Source organism: Epinephelus moara, chromosome 22 (genome assembly GCF_006386435.1).
Source record: "Epinephelus moara isolate mb chromosome 22, YSFRI_EMoa_1.0, whole genome shotgun sequence".
Lineage (NCBI taxonomy): Eukaryota > Metazoa > Chordata > Actinopteri > Perciformes > Serranidae > Epinephelus > Epinephelus moara.
The window spans coordinates 19,236,242-19,253,870 of NC_065527.1; the positions used below are offsets into that span (position 1 = coordinate 19,236,242).

Genomic DNA, 17,629 nt, shown 5'->3' on the forward strand with positions numbered 1-17,629 from the left:
CCCCTTGGATCTCTGCAAGTGTTGCAAGGACTCTAAACTTCACCTGAGCCTCCATTGGCATATGAGTGAGTAGATAATGGCTGAATTTTCATTTTTGGGTGTACTATCCCTTTAACAGATCCAAGTGGTTGATACTGGTATTGCAGGGGTCTGTGAAGGCTGCCTGCACCAGCCACCTTGTATGGGCATCAAGATGTGTTGCAAGTAAGTGAACACAGTAGCTAAAGAAAAAGTAAAACAAGTCTTTATTTTAAGTGAAGCATGAAGAACTGGCTGACTTCCTTTACTTATATTCCAGATGTGTCACTTGCATTTATTTATAAGTGGAGTCAAGCATGCAGCTGGGGATGCCAGGAGTTTCCTCTCAGGGAGGCGTGTTGCTCATCACAAGTTTCCAGTACTCGGGATTGACAATCATTGATTTAGCAGCTGCAGTCATTAAAGAAATCCACAAGTTAAGGATCAAACGGTTTATTTAAAAAATGTCTCAACTACTGCCAAGAAATGCACATCCAAAACTTTGAACATTTGCCGATCACATGATGGGGAAACAAGCGTAGAGAGCGATGCCACACTGGTTGCGTCTGTTTCGAGCCATCTTGATGTAGCCTTCATCTCCGTAATTTACACCCCAACTACAATTGAAAAAATATTTAGAGCAAAATGAAACTCATGGAACTTAATATACCATCATTCCTATAATCCAAAGTTAACATTGAACATAAGTTCTCACACCAACCTATTTTTGACCAGCCAGTAGTCACGTCCTCTCTCAGTGCCATAGCCCACAGCCAGCACTCCATGGTTCACGTTGTTGGTGCATGTGTGGTCCCTGTACACACCTGTGGGGCCACAAACACATGTAGAAAGAAAAAACAGATGTAGCTCCAAAGAGGTTAGCAACTCACTTCCTTACACCCAACTAAGATTAAAGTGGTTTTATTTTTAAGGGTGGTATAAAGCCACAACTCACCATGACGGTAGAAGACAAACTTGGGCCTGGAGGCATCAATTGCTACTGAGATAGGTCCGATTCTGGCTACAGCTGCCTTTAAGGCAAACTCATCCCCCTCTGGTAAGAAGCCATAGCCTGAGCAGTTTGCAGCTCGCAAATGTGGGTTATATTTGCACTGACCACGCTGAAAAAGCATTGTGCAGGGTAGATATAGTCAAGGTTTAACCACAGTACACCTGATATTTAACACATGCATTGTCCTGGCAGCTCACCCTGCCGACGTAAGGGTAGGCGTCATCAGTAGCTATGCCTTGGTTTTTGACATACTGGAAGGCGTTTGCCATGAAGCCACCGTTGCACCCGTGGTTGCCGTATTTTACGGAGCAATCCACCAGGTTCTGAGGACTGAGGGACATCAGGGAGCCTGTAGACTTCTTGAGCTGCCCTTCCAGAGCTCCGACTGCACTAAAGGCCCAACAAGAGCCACAAGAACCCTAGAGGACAGGAATGTTGCACATGTAGACTGCCTCTTTTTCAAAGTCCTAATGCTCCATGTTGAAAAGGTCCAGTGTGTAGGATTTAGGGGAATACAATTTTCTCTTAGTGTATAATCACCTGAAAATCACTGTCTCCATTACCTTAGACAGCCTTTAATCTATATGGGGACTGGGTCCTCTGCTTCAGAGATCGCCATGTTGCACTGCCATGTTTCTGTAGTAGCCCAGAATGGATGAACCAAACACTGGCTCTAGATGGGGCCAGGCATGCTTTTGTGTCAGCTACCCATAGTTGCCTCTCATCTGCAATGACAGCGCTGGGGGAAAATATTTTCTGATGTCACTGCTTTAGTTAGTGTTTTTATTGGGTTAAATCACATCTGTTTTGGAGGGGGGATGAGACCTCTGGATAATTCCACTCATAGTACAAAACTCCAGAACAATGAACGCTGAAGGAACTCTACCTGGGAGAAGTTTTAGCTGGTTGTGATCTGTAATCCTCACTAGATACCACTAAGTCCCCCCCAAGTCTTACACACTGCTCCTTTAATGTGTACTGATACATTAGGGTATTGCTCACCTGCATTTTGACATTGGTTACCAGGCCTTCATCCCTCCAGTCCAGTGATGCTGGTAAAGAGGAGTTGACCCCGTGAAAGTCTGATGGACCCCTCACCAGGTCAGAGGGCACGAAGGTGCCTGTCAGCGTGCTAGTGATCTCCTCAATGGTCTACAAGAAGAAAGAAGAGCACATGCATTTGTTTGTTGGCAGGACTTTAAAAACTACACAAGTGGCATAATTAAAAGAAAAAAAACTCAACTAACCAGGTCTCCCAGGTGGTTCATTGCCAGCTCATAGGTGTGTAAGCCCAGGGAGACTTCCAGGTTATGAACATTAATCATTTCTAAGTTTTCTTCCCATATCCGCCTGCGACCTAACTCCTCAATCTGGAAACACAAACCACATGATACATAAGTTACTTTATCCACACTTAACAGCTGCCAAGAGTTGAAGACTGAAGGTATTCTGCATGCAAAAAGGAGAGTGGCTAAATTTCACAACTAAAATGCACAAACACTTGACACATTAACACAGTGTGACACCATTCAAAACAAACAAATAGGTTTAGACTAGTGACTGAATTAAGACCTGACTTTTTACCTGGTGAGAATAGACTTTATTGTGCATCTTCTTCCATAGTGACCAGTGTCGATCCAGTTCAGAATTGATAACGGCCGTTGCAAAGCCACACACAACGGTGAGGAGCAGGCTCCGTAACATCTCTGGATCTAAAAAAGGAAGAACTTCTCGCTGAAACAGTGAAAACAAATGTTTTTATAGAGGCCTACATCAACTGAAAGGCCTGGTTGGCTTTGATTGGACAGCTGCAGCAGCTCTCAGTGAAACACCACCAGCTGGTTTCAATCAACGTTTAGAAGCAGTGGAGATAAAACCTGACTAAACCCATGTTTTGGTGTGTGTTAAAAACCTTTGCAGGAAGTCAGTGAAGACACAGAGAGAGTATTTTTTTATGTTTAGTCAAATGTGTATAGGCTAAATGAAGAAATCCATGGTCAGAAATTGCATATAGGGTATTTCCAATAAATGTTCACAGTTTATACAATTTGACAAATTTGTAGAGGAGCTATACTTCACCAGGTGGCATGTCATATTCAAAAGAAAAAAAATCAGAAATCAAAGTGAGCAGTGAAAAGTAATGTTAGTCATAATCATTGGATGGCAGAGATGCAAAATATGACCAACTTGAGCAGATCACAGTCTTTATCTATCACTATGTTCACTGCCCAGCTGTAAAAATGTAACCTGCAATAACTGACTTGGCCATTTGAGGGCAACAGAAACATGCTGTGAACACAACCCTGACATATCACTATTGAAGTTTAAATTTACTGGACACATCCAGCAGATATGGAGCAGCATTATCATTCATCTGGAGTCATCTTTCTGGTCACCCAGTGAATGTAAGTCCAACATTCACTCTCTTTAAGCTCTGTTTTTGGTCTCTACCAACTCCTGGGGGAAATGTCTCACTCTTTAGATGCCAAATGCTCCACAATGGTCACCAGCCAGGTTGCTAACTGTGCCTATCTGAAGTTTGGTGCTGAGCCAGTCACAGGGCTGCCAAGTTTTCAGAGTTCTTGAAAAAAAATCATTAAAATATTCATATAAAATAGCCCTGTGACCTCATCAGTTCTAAATTTGTTTTTCACCATGTGAGAAAATGGTTATGTTGTGTCACAGCATATGAAAAGTGTCAGTTGTTTGAGTCTCACTGTCATTGCGTGAAACTTGGCAGCCCTGTAGGCATCATCTTTAAAAATGTTTCGTTCGCAATACTGAAAAATATTGATTGAAAATACTTAAAGAAAGCATGTATCCCGGCTTTGTGTTGTTTGTCCATGTTCATTTTGAGTATGGTACGAGTTCATCGCTGCCCCTTGTGGGTCAACACATTCTCACTCCGACCTCGTCACATATTGATGTTTGGTCATCCACTTTTCATGTCCACATATGACATGCAAGGTACCCTGGGTGCGTTGGTTGTTGACGTTCTGGGACACTGTGTCAAGTTCTTTTCTTTCAAGATACACTTTCATTTTCACCGGAAATTTAACATTACATACAGTCTCTTTCAAAATAAAGACATATTTTTTTCCCTTCAACAACAAACACACATGGTTGGGTTTAGGCAACAAAAGGAAGTGGTTAGTTTTAGGAAAAAATAGGGTTTGGCTTTAGAATCTGAAAAGTCTGTGTTTGTTGGACCCATCCACCACCCCTTCCGCCTGCCCCACTTGGACTTTCGCCACCTCAACTCTCGTCCTTGTCCCGCTGCATTTCCCCCTGATGCTGCCGGGCGCTGATATAAACTATAACAGCAATCAGCAGCGTATCATGCCGACAGTAAAGGACACCTTTTTTCCGTTGGTTTCTGACACCGCAAGTCACTGCCCAAGTGCTGGATTTTGATGACAACCATGCTCTGTGGACACCCACACGGCTACAACTACTGCTCTCATGATCCGTCAATCACCAGTGGGTATTTTACCTCCTACGGCCTCAGGGTGGTAGTAATGAGCCCATTATAGTTTAGCACTCTGCAAGTTTTTTTCCTGAGATTGTAAAAGCATGACCTGCCCTACTCTGCCATAGGGCTGGGACACATGCTGTGTCTTTTACTGCCAGGAAATGTGAGGTTGGGCGCTAGGTGCTACTCTGTGCCTACTTTCAAGGACACGGAGGCAGGTTGTACCTGACGTTGCTAAGCGAGCACATCAGCACTGTCACCTATTTACCAGAAATCCCAATTTCAGAGCTGATCTTCTTCCAGGTGTTGTTTCTCAAGTGAGTATTAGGCCTAAAATGCCATCTGTGGCACAGATCATAAAGCTCTGGGTAGCCCTGTGCTAAAATGACCAAATCCCCCCTGATACTTAAAATAGACTGATATAGAGTGTGCCAGGGCTGACGTCAAAACCCGGAAGTTTAGCATTGCGCTGGTTCCCGGAAGAGAAAGTGAATGTGATTTTTGCATTGCGTTTTGGATTATGTCAGAAAATAAGCTCTGTGGCTAACACAAGTTTATGATACTTACAGGTTTTGTTCAGTGAGATAATCTTCACATATGAACACCTTTCATACCGCATTTGAAGCTTAAATGCGATCGCCAGAAGTAAAAAGCTAACGTTAGGCTTTAACGGACTACATGACTACTCCACGGTCGCATGACTCTTGACGTCACCGCCACTAAGCTTTCAACTGATTTCGGCCGCTTTATTTTAAAAACATTGTATAATGGGGAAATCGGACTGTTTAAGCTAAATAAGAAGCTGTAATGGCGGACTGCCAGCACTCTCGCCTGTTCGGGGGTGATGACGTTTAATGTCCCCGACAGGGTTTGTAGTCGTATTGAGCAACTTGTTAGCAACCGCCTTTTTTACGACACGTAAAAGCTTCAAAATTCACAAGTAGGGTATTTACTGACGTGTTTTATGTCGTAGAACAAAACCTGAAACTCGCTTAAGCTTTTGTTAACCACAGACCTTATTTGAGGCATTTTACCAAAATCCCATTCAAAAAACGTATTGACTTTTAGACGAGAGAACCGGAAGTGCTAAAAGCGCTAACGGAGTTCCGGGTTTACTGGAACACTCTATTTATGTAAGAAAGGAAAGTTGAACTTTAACTTTATATGAGTGTTTGGGAATGCTTGCACATGCCTTCTGGCATCTACAATGACAACAATCGATTTGAGGGTGCAAAAAACTGCATCTGATTGATTTACCCCATAGACTGTATAAGTTAATGGACGTAGCTACCATGACGTCACCCATTGGTTTGTGGACTGCTGTTTTTTAAAGCCTTGAGTTTGGCATTTCAGCCGTCACTATCTTGGTTTTTTAGAGCCAGAAGTTGGAGCTGTGGAGGAACAAGGGGTGGATCTGACTAATAGCCTGTGGTGACGCCTTGCAGACAGCCTGTCACTCAAGTGGTCCCACCCTTAATTATGCATAACTTTAAGCCTTATTCAAATATCAGCTGGTGAGTTATATAAAAGTATACCCTTCATGAATGTTGAAATTAGCTATAGAGACCAAAAATCATTTTTTGGACCAGGCTGTTGTTAAACTGGCCTAAAACTCTGCTGCTGCTGTAGTTAACCATTTTTCAAAAATAATAAATGATCATATTGGAGAAAACAGTGAGGTCTTGAAGAATAACAAGGAAAATAAGATAAATTAGACACAACGAGGTGGTGACAAAAAGATTAGACTGAAAAATCTTTGTATTGACCACCAACACCAAAAGGACTCCAGTTTAGAAAAATGAAAAAGTTTATTGTGCTTATCATTACATTAAATAATCTTTATTAATAATAAAAATACCTTCCTTGTCCAACTATTACCAACAATGATGATGATGATAATATTCCATTCCTGTGTCACCCTTCTAAACATGCAGATAAGAGATTTCTAATATCTTTGAATGTTTCTTCAATCATCTTGAAGACTTTGATTAAAGCCTTAAAGGTACCTGTATCACACTGAAAACAAAGCCAACATTTAAATATTCATATTTAAATAAATATCAAATTGATAACATTTGATAACAACGTAAAGATTAGAGCTTCTATTCTAGTATGTGAAACTACAAGCATTCATTAAAAACAACACAACACTGATGAGCGAGGCTACCACAGCAGATACAGCAATTTAGCAAACTTAACTTTTTAAACACTTTATTTTTTGGCAGTATTTTGAACTTTTTTCACAGTTTCGTGACTAAAAATGAAAACAAACATATGCTCTCTGATGCTGAATAAATAACCTAATTCTACCGAGATGATTCAAGTGACGCATCACATTTTCACAATGAAGGGTAGACTGCAAAACTGGCAATGCCACAGAGATTATTCTTGTTTCTGGCAATTCGAATGAAGCCTTCTTCTCCCCACGCAGTTCCCCAACTGGAATCACAAAAGCATTCACATTTAATATATAATATTTGTCATACATTTATTTTCATGTGGGGAAAACATTTTAAGTCCTGCAGAAAGAGACAAATTCACCTGTTTTTCACCAGCCAGAAGTCTTGTCCTCCGTCTGTGCCGTAGCCAACAACTAGGACAGCGTGATTTATGAACTTTGGGTTACAGCCTGGTGCGTTGTATAAACCTAAAAGATGCATAACGTTACAAGCCACTCACAAGAAAAAATGTTGTCTCGGTGGATACACTGACACTTGGCGTCGGTTAGCTTGTGGTTAGATTTAGGCACTTAAACCACTTGGTTAGGGTTTGAAAAAGATCATGCTTTGACTTAAAATACCAGTTTGTGGGGGCACAATCCTAGCAGGAAACACAGTGATATCACAGTAAAACCATCTGCTTGTCGTGCCTAAAAAAGCCACTGGAAACACAGCAATTACTGATGTAAAATAAGTGTAATGTTAGCTGTTTCATGGCAAGGTTAAACCGTGAAAATATTCTCAATGTAGCGTACACTTAGACTGATATTAATTTATTTGGTGTGACTTTATTTCAGGTGGCTAAAATATGTTTTGTTGCTGACTCATCCACAACAGTTTAGCTTCAATGTCGGACTTTATCCTGCTTCTCACAACTGGAGGTGTGCAGACTGACATCTACTGTACCTCATTCAACCCCACTTCAAAAAATCTCAACTATCCCTTTAACTGTAGTTTTCTCAAGTGTGTCTCAAACCAAAACCAGATGTCTTTCTGCATTAGCTCCTCACATTCAGAAACCTCACCTCCTCTGTAGAGATGGAAAGATTGCAGCATGGCGTTCACGGCCACAGCGACTGGCCCCACTGACGCTACTGCGGCCTGCAGAATCTTCTCATCTCCTCGTGGGAGGATGTGGAAATCAGAGCAGTAGCCGGCCTTTCCCTTGGCAGAATACCGACATTTCCCGTTCTACAAATAGAAACGAGATATTCCAAATGTTTAGTATTTTAGTATTTAATCAAACTGGGAAATATTATGCATGTTTTATGGGTCTTATTTGTCTTGATTGTATTATATAGTTGGATATAAATCAAATCACAATGTTATATAATAAATTACGTAGATGATTAATGCATTCACAATACATATATGCTGTGTAAATATTAATCTGCAAATTAAAGTTCTCATACACTGTAACTTCTGCTTAAAACAGGGCTGTTTTGCTGTGTATTTGATGCATCTGTCAACACACTATTCCAGCTCTAAAGTATTATGATATTTCAGTCACAGAAACTTTATTTCCATTTACAGTATTATATTTGGCTGCATGGCTCTGTTCTGGGGCCCCTCTGCCTTTCCTCAGGCCTATACAGAAAGCCTCTTCCACGCTGTTGTGTGCTCATTTAATCACCAAGAGGAAGAATTAGCAATGAAAATAAGGCAGCAAGACTCCGGCATGAACTTCACTCAGACTTTACCCTTCTTCTTCTTTGTATCATAACATGGCAGACTATAGTCAACACAGCATTTATTGGTCTACAGCGACGCCTAGCGTTGTGGAGTAGTACCTGAATACACAACACATGTGCCTACGTGGAAAGCATAAGGTGGAGAGAGCACACCTCTCTGCACTTCCACGTGCAAATGAGGAAAGCCTGAGGCAGAGTGCACTTCCACGTGCAAATGAGGAAAGCCTGAGGCAGAGAGAGCAAACCTCTCTGCCCTTCCATGCACCTACATGGAAGGCCTAAGGCAGGGATGTCTTAAATTTGTCTATTAGACTCTGAAAATACTGAACATCTTAACTGCAAAAATTGAAATAAATACAGACAGCAAGACAACAAACAAACAAGAAGAAAACAAAATGTTAGTAGCTGCATGTTTGTATGTAAGATTAATCTTTCTATAAAAACCCTGCCAATTAATTTAATATAACTGCTGTTTTCACTGGTGCAGAAGATGACCTGGTGTTCGTAGGGGTAAAAGCTCTCTGAGTCTACGCCTCGGTTGCGGATGACGTAGCTGAAGGATTTAGAGATGTATCCTCCGTTGCAGCCATGATTTCCATCTCTGGTGCTGCAGTCCACCAGGTTCTGTGGGCTCAGGGGAACAAGGACACCTGTTGTCTTCATCATCTGCCCCTCAAGAGCTCCCAAAGAGCTGAAGGCCCAGCAGGACCCACACAACCCCTTTAAAAAGAGACATCATGTTTATTGCCACCAGTTATATCTTTTCTTATGTCCTCATTCGAAAATAGCTGATCATTGCTTACCTGGTTTTGGACGGGGCTGACCCGGCCGCTCTTTCTCCAGTCCACACTCTGAGGTATTGATAAACCACTCGCTTCCTTAAAAGTGACATTGCTGAAATTAACAGGCTCCTCCAGCTTCAGGCCGTTCATCCTCTCATTGATTTCCTCAGCTGTCTTGATAGAAAAAAAAAATAGTGTATGTTTAAGGTCAGTGTGCTGCAAATTTATCTTCCTCTTCTAAAAGTTCCCCTCAAAGGTTTTTGCAATGAAACTACTCTGAGAAACAACTGGTCATATACAGTGCTCCACCTTTCCAGTCCCTCACCACACTGCGGCCCCATTTAGAAATAGTTTCAGTTTCACATTTTTGGAAGATGTTTTTTTATGTTTTTGCACATGATGTCGTCACTCGGCCTTGGTGACACAAGGAGGCAATCATAAAATAAACCACAAGTTCCCCTGCATCAAGTTTAAACTTCTCTTTTTTGGAGAAAGAGAACAAATCAGACCACAGTTCCCGTGTGATTTTAATTTTATTCATTTTAACACCACAGCAGGTCCAGCATTCACTTCTTCTCCTTTTTTGCTCTACGGTCCTGTTGTGTTGGTGTCGGATTTTACTTGCTGTACTTATCAACACCTCTGTAAAACCTTTTTTTTAAAAAAAATAAATAAATAAAGTAACAAGCATTTTACCTGTCCTGATATTTATTTCCAAAGCAACTATAACACACTGTCCTCTGGGATCACTGCCAGAATCCTGCAGAGAGTCAATACTTCACACCGACACAGGGTTCACTGATCAGGCTTCCTGTCGTCTGCCTTCTGACGATATCTTCAAATGCAGCAGACACAGCAAAGGCACGATCACCCCTGATCTTGAGTCTGGAGCATGGGACAGCTGACCTGAGGGACCTGGGCGTAGGGAGTTAGGAGGTCTGTGATGTAGGATGGGGACAGACCATTAAGGGCTTTGTACACAAACAGGAGAATCTTAAACTCAGTTCTGAAACATACAGGCAGTGGAGAGAGGCTTAAACAGGTGTGATGTGGTCTCTCCTCCGTGTACCTGTGAGGATTCTGGCAGCAATGTTCCAAACCAGCTGGAGGCCGGACAGAGAGGACTGACTAATACCGGTGCACAGAGTTACAGTAGTCTAAACAGGAGGAGATGACAGCATGGGTGACTATCTGCAGGTCTTTGAGGGAGAGAGATGGCTTGATTTCGGAAATGGTGCAGAGTTGGAAGAAGCTGGCTTTTACTGCTGTATTTATTTGTGTAGTTAATGTGTAGGATTTATTAGCATCTAGCAGTGGGGATGGCACATTGCAACCAGCTGAAATTTCACCCATGTGCCAAATGTGAACTCCCGGTTACGATTCCTTCAGTGATCACTGTTCAGAGGGTTTTCACCTTGAGCTGAATTATCCACAGACGTCTCCCCTTCTCCAGAACAAATGAACCAGATGTTAAAAACCTGTGAAAGCACCGAGTTCTGCATGTTGAACTGTCACAGCCAGCACCTGCAAATGTGTGCAAGTTCAAGTATCTTGGGGTCTTGTTCACAAGTGAGGGTAGAATGGAGTGTGAGATGGATGGGCGATTTACTGGTCCATCTACGTCCCAACCCTCACCTAAGGTCATGAGCCCTGGGTAATGACCGAAAGAATGAGATCGCGGACACAAGCGGACGAAATGAGTTTCCTTCTCGGGGTGGCTGGTGAGGAGGGAGGGAGCTGGAGTAGAGCCGCTGCTCCTTCGCATCAAGAGCAGTCAGTTGAGGTGGCTCGGGCATCTGATCAGGATGTCACCTTGGCGCCTCCCGCTGGAGGTGTTTCGGGCATGTCCCACTGGTAGGAGGCCCCGCAGCAGACCCAGAACATGCTGGAGGGATTACATATCTCATCTGGCCTGGGAACGCCTTGGGGTCCGCCAGGAGGAGCTAGAAAGTGTTGCTGGGGAGAGGGACGTCTGGGGTGCTTTGCTCAGCCTGCTGCCCCCGTGACCTCAGGATAAGCGGATGAAAATGGATGGATGGATGGATGGATGGATGAATGGATGGACTAAGTAAAGCAGTTTCATGTTAAAAATCGGTATATTTTCGAAGTTCTTGTCGCAGAGGGGTTACATGGTGGACTTTGTAGACGAAGACCTGCTCCCTGTGTAGATATAAACGGCTCATTCTAAGGAAACGAAAACACGATGATTCTTATTTTCAGGTGATTATACAGTAAAGAAAACATACTAGTTATATTATATTCCATTTATGCCAATATATCCCTCTAAATCCTGAACACTGGCCCTGTTTTTCATATAAAATGCACAATTAATATATTATTTTTATACATACTATAAGATTTTTCTTCTCGGACTGAATTTGCCACAGTGGCACACAACAATAAAACAGAACCTTCACTCCACATTTGTTCTGTTATTCTATTTATATCCCAGACATTATTACTACGATGCATGTATGTTTACCTTTTATGTAACTTCCCAGATGTACTCTACTTTATAATAGTACTGATTGTCCAGATTGGCCCAGCCATACTGGATTAAAATAATCAGATTGTATAAAGGAAGATTAGAGCTGCTCTATAGGTTACGGTTTAATTTAAGCCACAGAGGGTGCAGGTTTAAATGCAGTGCTGGTCAGCGAGATCCGTCTTCAGAGGTCAATGAGTGTGAATCCACTTTAGGTTATAATGTCACGCATATGTCGGCACAGCTCCTGGGAGGGAGAGGAGCCAGTGATATAATGAGTGTTCAGTGCTGACATGTTTGTCATGCAGTGTGTATCCACCAGGGATCTCTCTGATACATGTCTGTCCTACATAGTAGCATGGTCAAGTGTGAGCGCTCCACTCTGGTACTGCAGTTTGAAGGACAGCATCAGCTTGGCAGCAGTTCGCTTGATGAGGTTCTCTATAAGTAAACTGTACAACCAATAATCTCAAACTGTTGACTGTATTCATGTTTAAAGCATAAAGATAAGCAAAATAAAGGCAGTTATTCACTTTGCTGCTCAGGGATGATGCAGGTCATTGTAGACAAAGAGGTAAGTAAGAAGGAAATATTGAAAGAAGGAAGACACAAGAAACAAATTAACAATAAATACATGAAAAAAGCAAAGAAATCAACATCAAGCAAAATGCATAAACAGGGCAGAGAGAACCAACAAACAAATAAATGAAAATTACAAAAAACATGCTGACAGATGCGAGTAATGCAAAGACTAGTTTGCTCGCAGCAGAGGCGGCTGTGTGTAGGAAAAACAGAAAGCCAGGTTCGCACTCACAGCAACCCACAGCCAAGCAACAGCAGAAAAACCATCCTGGATTACTATCAATCATCTGTAATATGATGCGAGCAAATACGTATTTCAATAAGCTGTCTACATATTGTTGGTAATTAGTGGAATTATTGCTTCGGATTTGTCAACCTACATTCTTGCTTTGATGCAACCTTGTGCAGTTTTGTCTGTTTGCATTGAGGACATTCGCATGTTACTGATAAAATACTCCGGACTAAGATTTTAAACATGTCCGTCTAGTTTGGGATCGCATAGACTGAAAACACAAAGTGTGATTCTCACCATGTCGGCCAGATGATTGAGCCCCATGGTGAAGCTGTGTTTTCCTGCCGAGGCCTCCTGATTGTGTCTCAACACCAACTGCACGTTCTTCTCCCACACTGCCCTCCTGAATACGACCTCAGTCTGAAACAAAAACAGACTGAGTTACCTGAGGGTATATATGTGTGTGAATGAGTGTGTATTATGATGAAGATTGAGACATAAAGGTTTTCATAATCCTACCTGGTTATCATAAACCTTGCCATGTTTGATTTGCCACTCGTCCCACACTTTATTTAAGGCAGACGAAGAGCGTCCAAGGACCAGAGAGGCCAAAAGTAGCACAGCGCAAAAAAGGTGCATCCTGAGAAAAACAAAATAAAAAAAGGTCACATTTTATGAGTAGATGACCCGTACGTAATTCTTACTATAACTGAAACAATTAGCCAACTAATCAGTTAAATTCATTATCAGAAAGAGCAACTTTGTTTTTAGTCATTATCTGATAATAAACTGAATATCTAAAGATTTTTTAACTGTCAGACAAAATAAGCAATGCAGCCTTGAGTTTTGGGACACATTTTTCAGGATTTCACTTCATTTTATGGACCACACTATCAGGGCCATAGCCTTGAAAAACTGAGGTTGTGAGTCCCCAAAATTTTCAACCAGACACAGAAAATACAGTCTGAACTTTGCGTTGCATTTCCAGCTCAGTCACCGCAAAAAAATGTTGGTATGTTTCTGCACGGACATGATACATTTGTGCGTTTTATACATATGACATAGTTCAGATTACATATCTGTATATGTGTTGAGTTTCTTATCAAGAGGAGGAGGACTAGTGTTGTGTCGTTCGTGAACGAATCACTCAAAAGAATGAATCTGTTGAGTGAACGTGCTGAACTGAATCACTTCCGGAACTGATTCGTTCATTTCTCAGTTCAGTTGAGCTCAGCAGCGAGCGTGCAGGCCGGGAGTGGAACTGCCGATTCGGTCCGTGCGAACGATGAATCACTTGCGAGTCGTGAGGCAGCCAGGGTGCAGGGAGGGACTGCCTACCACGTGACGAATCACTCGGTGAACGAATCACTCAGTGAACGATTCAAATCATGTCTTCTCAGCGATACACTTTCATAGGGACTGTTTTCTCCAAGCTAATGGCTAATGTAGCCAGGGGTCAAGCCACAATGAACACAATCACACACCTCCCCATTGTTTTAACAGACATAGTTTCCAGATAAACAAACTTAAAACGTTAGGCTGGCCAGTAATGAGACTCACCAGTGCAGGGCAGACGCAGCAGCAGCTCAGCCGTGTATCAGTTCAGTGAGTCGGACTACACAGTACACAGTCAGGGCTCCTCCCGCCAAGCACTGAACGATTCGGTGAATGAATGTTTTGAACGAATCTTTTTAATGAACTGATTCTAGCGATTCAGTAACATCTAAAGAACTGCTTTGCCCATCACTAAGGAGGACATGGTGGATGTTGTGACACCCAGGCAAGATGGCTGCCAAGCGCAGACAGCAGCAGACCGCTGTTTGAGACCAACAAAAGCGTATGTTTTTTTAATAGAACATTGGGGCATTTCAAGCCATGTTTGCTTCCACCAAAGTGAATATTTTAAGTCAAAACATGATCCTATCCTAAGTCTTTTTGTGTGCCAATGTAACAGGGTCAATTACACAGCAGTAACATGTGTGGCAAGTCAAATGTACATGTAATGTTGAGTTTATAATTCCACAAAATTTGGTGCAGTTGTTGTACCTGACATGCTCAGGCCTCCGTACAACGTTTGATAACCACTTTTTGTCCCCCTATGTTCACCTTTGGGGGTACCCCACCTATAAAGGGGTGTCTCCTGCCTTGCCTCCCCCTAACATATAATTCATTGTGCTTAATTGAGATACCTACTGTCTTGGCCTTTTTATATCTACACTAGAGTCCACTGGTTACACCTAGACCTAACCTCATGTTAACTACACTGTTGCTACAACATGAAATTAAAATGTAAAGTTACAACATATCTGCGAAATATTCAACTTACAAATGTCACATAACTGTGCTTCGCAGAAAGTACAATGCCAACAATAATTCTGGGGACTGGGTTGGTATTTTTGTTTCTTTAACTCACTGTTAAATTATATTTCTGGTTGTTTACCAGCATGCAAGTCTAAATGGTGTTTCTAAAGAATAAAAGTCTAATTGGGAAATACTGGATCATGTTTAAATATATTTTATAAAATATATACTTGAAAATAATACTGTAGTTAGCCTATAAAATATCCACCAAGTGTTGCTTTTTAATTGTAGAATGTAAACTCTTCCAAATTCCCACAGCAAAGTATTACTGAGGACAAGACCTCGTGCTGAAACCTGTTCACTGTAGACAATATTCACATATCCACATTAACTTAATTAAAAACTGTTAATTTCATGTGGACAGACACACCTAGCCTTGTCTAAACATGATCCACAACATGATATACTGAATTTAAACACCGTCATGGTGGCTGTTACACAACTACAGAGAGCAAAGTGAGGCCTGTAAAACGTCAATGTCAAAGCAAATACTTGCAGCAGAAAATGTTAAAGTTCAAACCTGTTTCACTTTCTGAGCTTCAGCAGATCTGATCTACCCACTTTATCCTATTTATTCACAACACACACACACACACACACACACACACACACACACACCCTATAACCATTTGCTTCGACAAACACTTGATCTCAACTCAGAATATCAGCCAAACAATCTGAACATACAACTACAGACAAGAAGAATTAGTTTGTATTTACCTCGTTGCAGAAAAATCAGCAGGTTGTTTTATTCCGGCAAGAAAGTGCACCCGTCTTCAACAGACCATCACACTCAAAAGAGGAAGTAGAGTTTCCTCAACCACACGTTGCTGGTTGTTTTTTCACTCTGTTTTTCAGTGCGTCTGCTCTCTGGCTCGTCATGTGAATCTAATTTACAACCAGCTGCAGGGGCCCAAAATATCCCTCCAGTACCAGAGGTGGAAGTGACAAAGGTTACATGATAGATATACGTACAAATGAAACTGCTTGTGGAGAAAAAAAAGAGAAAGATCAAACTGTGGATGGAAAATTTAGTTATAAACTGAGAAATTATTTGTGAAATCCAGCGATTTTTCATAACCAACATTGTTAGTCGTCGATACTTGGTTGAATTTAGGTTGTGACACTGGGTGGCCAAAATTCAATGTCAGGAGAACATTAAATGCCAACATCAATCTGATGTGCAATACTCATGACTGATGACGCTGATATTTTGTTGGTTTTAAGATGTGTTGTGAAGTAACCAAAATCCAATGTCTTCCAAACATTTCAAGCCAACGTCATCTTGACTTAAAATAACAACATTTATCCCACAGTAGAGAACAATGGGAAAATGATCTAGGGGTCCAACTGTCAGACGAGGAGCGGGACATGGCACTTTGTAGGGTTCTCTCCTCCTCTATATACCTCCTGAGACCCCGTGTCCTCATATGTGGACATCACATTTTGGGTTGACTTGACCTTAAACTTCATTCTTCTTAACTTAGACCTGTTGTCCTTGTTCGTGGACACTTTTTGTGCCATCTAGTGGTAGTAAGAGCACAATACACAAATCCATGTAAAATCAAGATGGCAGCCATCTCTGCCAAGTCAGTCTGCAGCTGATCCCGACACAAAAGTGGACAAGGTCCAAAACCTGATCACATTTTATGATTGAATATTGTTTATTTATGATTAATAATATTTATAGTTTGATATGGCAACAAATTTGACCAATTTTAGCAACAGTAACAAGCTAAGACACTGTTAATCAGGAAGTACTCGTCTAAAGAGGTTGTAACTTTATTATTGTCTCGTTTGAGGACATTGGGACTTTATTGTTGTTGACGATGTTTAGGTTTTTAGAATTTTCTGGTCCTACTGATCCCAAATTGCTCTGAGAAATTAAAAATGCATACCAAACAAAAGTTCGGGTCTCCGGAGATTAATACAGTTTAAAGTGCAACATTGGCTGCACGTCTCGAAAGCTAAACTTGCAAGAATATTTTCAAACGTAAGTGATATGTGTGACAGGGGCAAACAGCACATGCTTTGGTCTTGCCCAAAACTTGGCCCTTTTTGGTCATCCTTTTTTGACACCTCTTCCAAGGCATACAGCTCTAATATTTTTGGTGTACTCAGTTTCCCTGCTCATCTACAGAGGGTTATTGCTTTGTCTTCCCTATGAGCTAGACGTTTTAATCTTGCTTATATGGTAGGATGTTTTCCCACCATCACACAGCCAGTGGATCAAAGATGAGATGCAGAACATCAAGCTGGAGAAAATGAGATGCTCAATTAAAAGATTATATAAAACCTCGGACCCATTATTAGACTATGTGAAGAGCTTCTGGTGGGGAACAATGAACTCTGGACTGTCTGATTGAGGTTTGAATGCACTATAATGCACTATAGTGGTATAGTAGTACCATTTTGTTTTGCTTCATGTATGCTTGTTTGTATGTAGGTTTTTTGTTTTTTTATTATTATTATTTTCTTTTTATTTCCTTTTTTATTTTCTTTCTCTCAGCATGACTCTTTGTTTTGGTTGTTGCTAGTCTCCAATATCCTTTAATTTATTTATTTTATTTTATTTTTTGCACATAACTGCAACTTGAGATGACAACTTATGTTACTGTCTTGTATGTTCATAGAAAATCTGAATAAACTAGTCCATACCCATTGGTAGTTTTGTCACCTTCTACCTATGCCAATCCTCAATGCCTATGTGCAGTTTCACATAGATTGACCACATCAGTGAGTAGAAAAACGTGGGACAGACAGAATGACTGACTG

General features: G+C 41.3%; 1 protein-coding gene across 1 annotated transcript; it reads right to left on the reverse strand.

The window, feature by feature from the left end:
* Positions 1–470: 470 nt before the first annotated feature.
* LOC126384239 (uncharacterized) lies at positions 471–15,721 on the reverse strand. Its single transcript, XM_050035200.1, has 16 exons — positions 15,575–15,721; positions 13,013–13,133; positions 12,791–12,913; positions 9,216–9,368; positions 8,908–9,132; positions 7,747–7,912; positions 7,044–7,149; positions 6,846–6,941; positions 6,509–6,518; positions 2,615–2,764; positions 2,278–2,400; positions 2,033–2,182; positions 1,228–1,449; positions 974–1,139; positions 740–842; positions 471–635 (listed from the first exon to the last, which is right to left on the reverse strand). Exons 2-16 carry the CDS (start codon positions 13,130–13,132, stop codon positions 536–538), a joined length of 2,013 nt encoding a protein of 670 aa, XP_049891157.1. The 5' UTR covers position 13,133; positions 15,575–15,721; the 3' UTR covers positions 471–535.
* Positions 15,722–17,629: the final 1,908 nt, after the last annotated feature.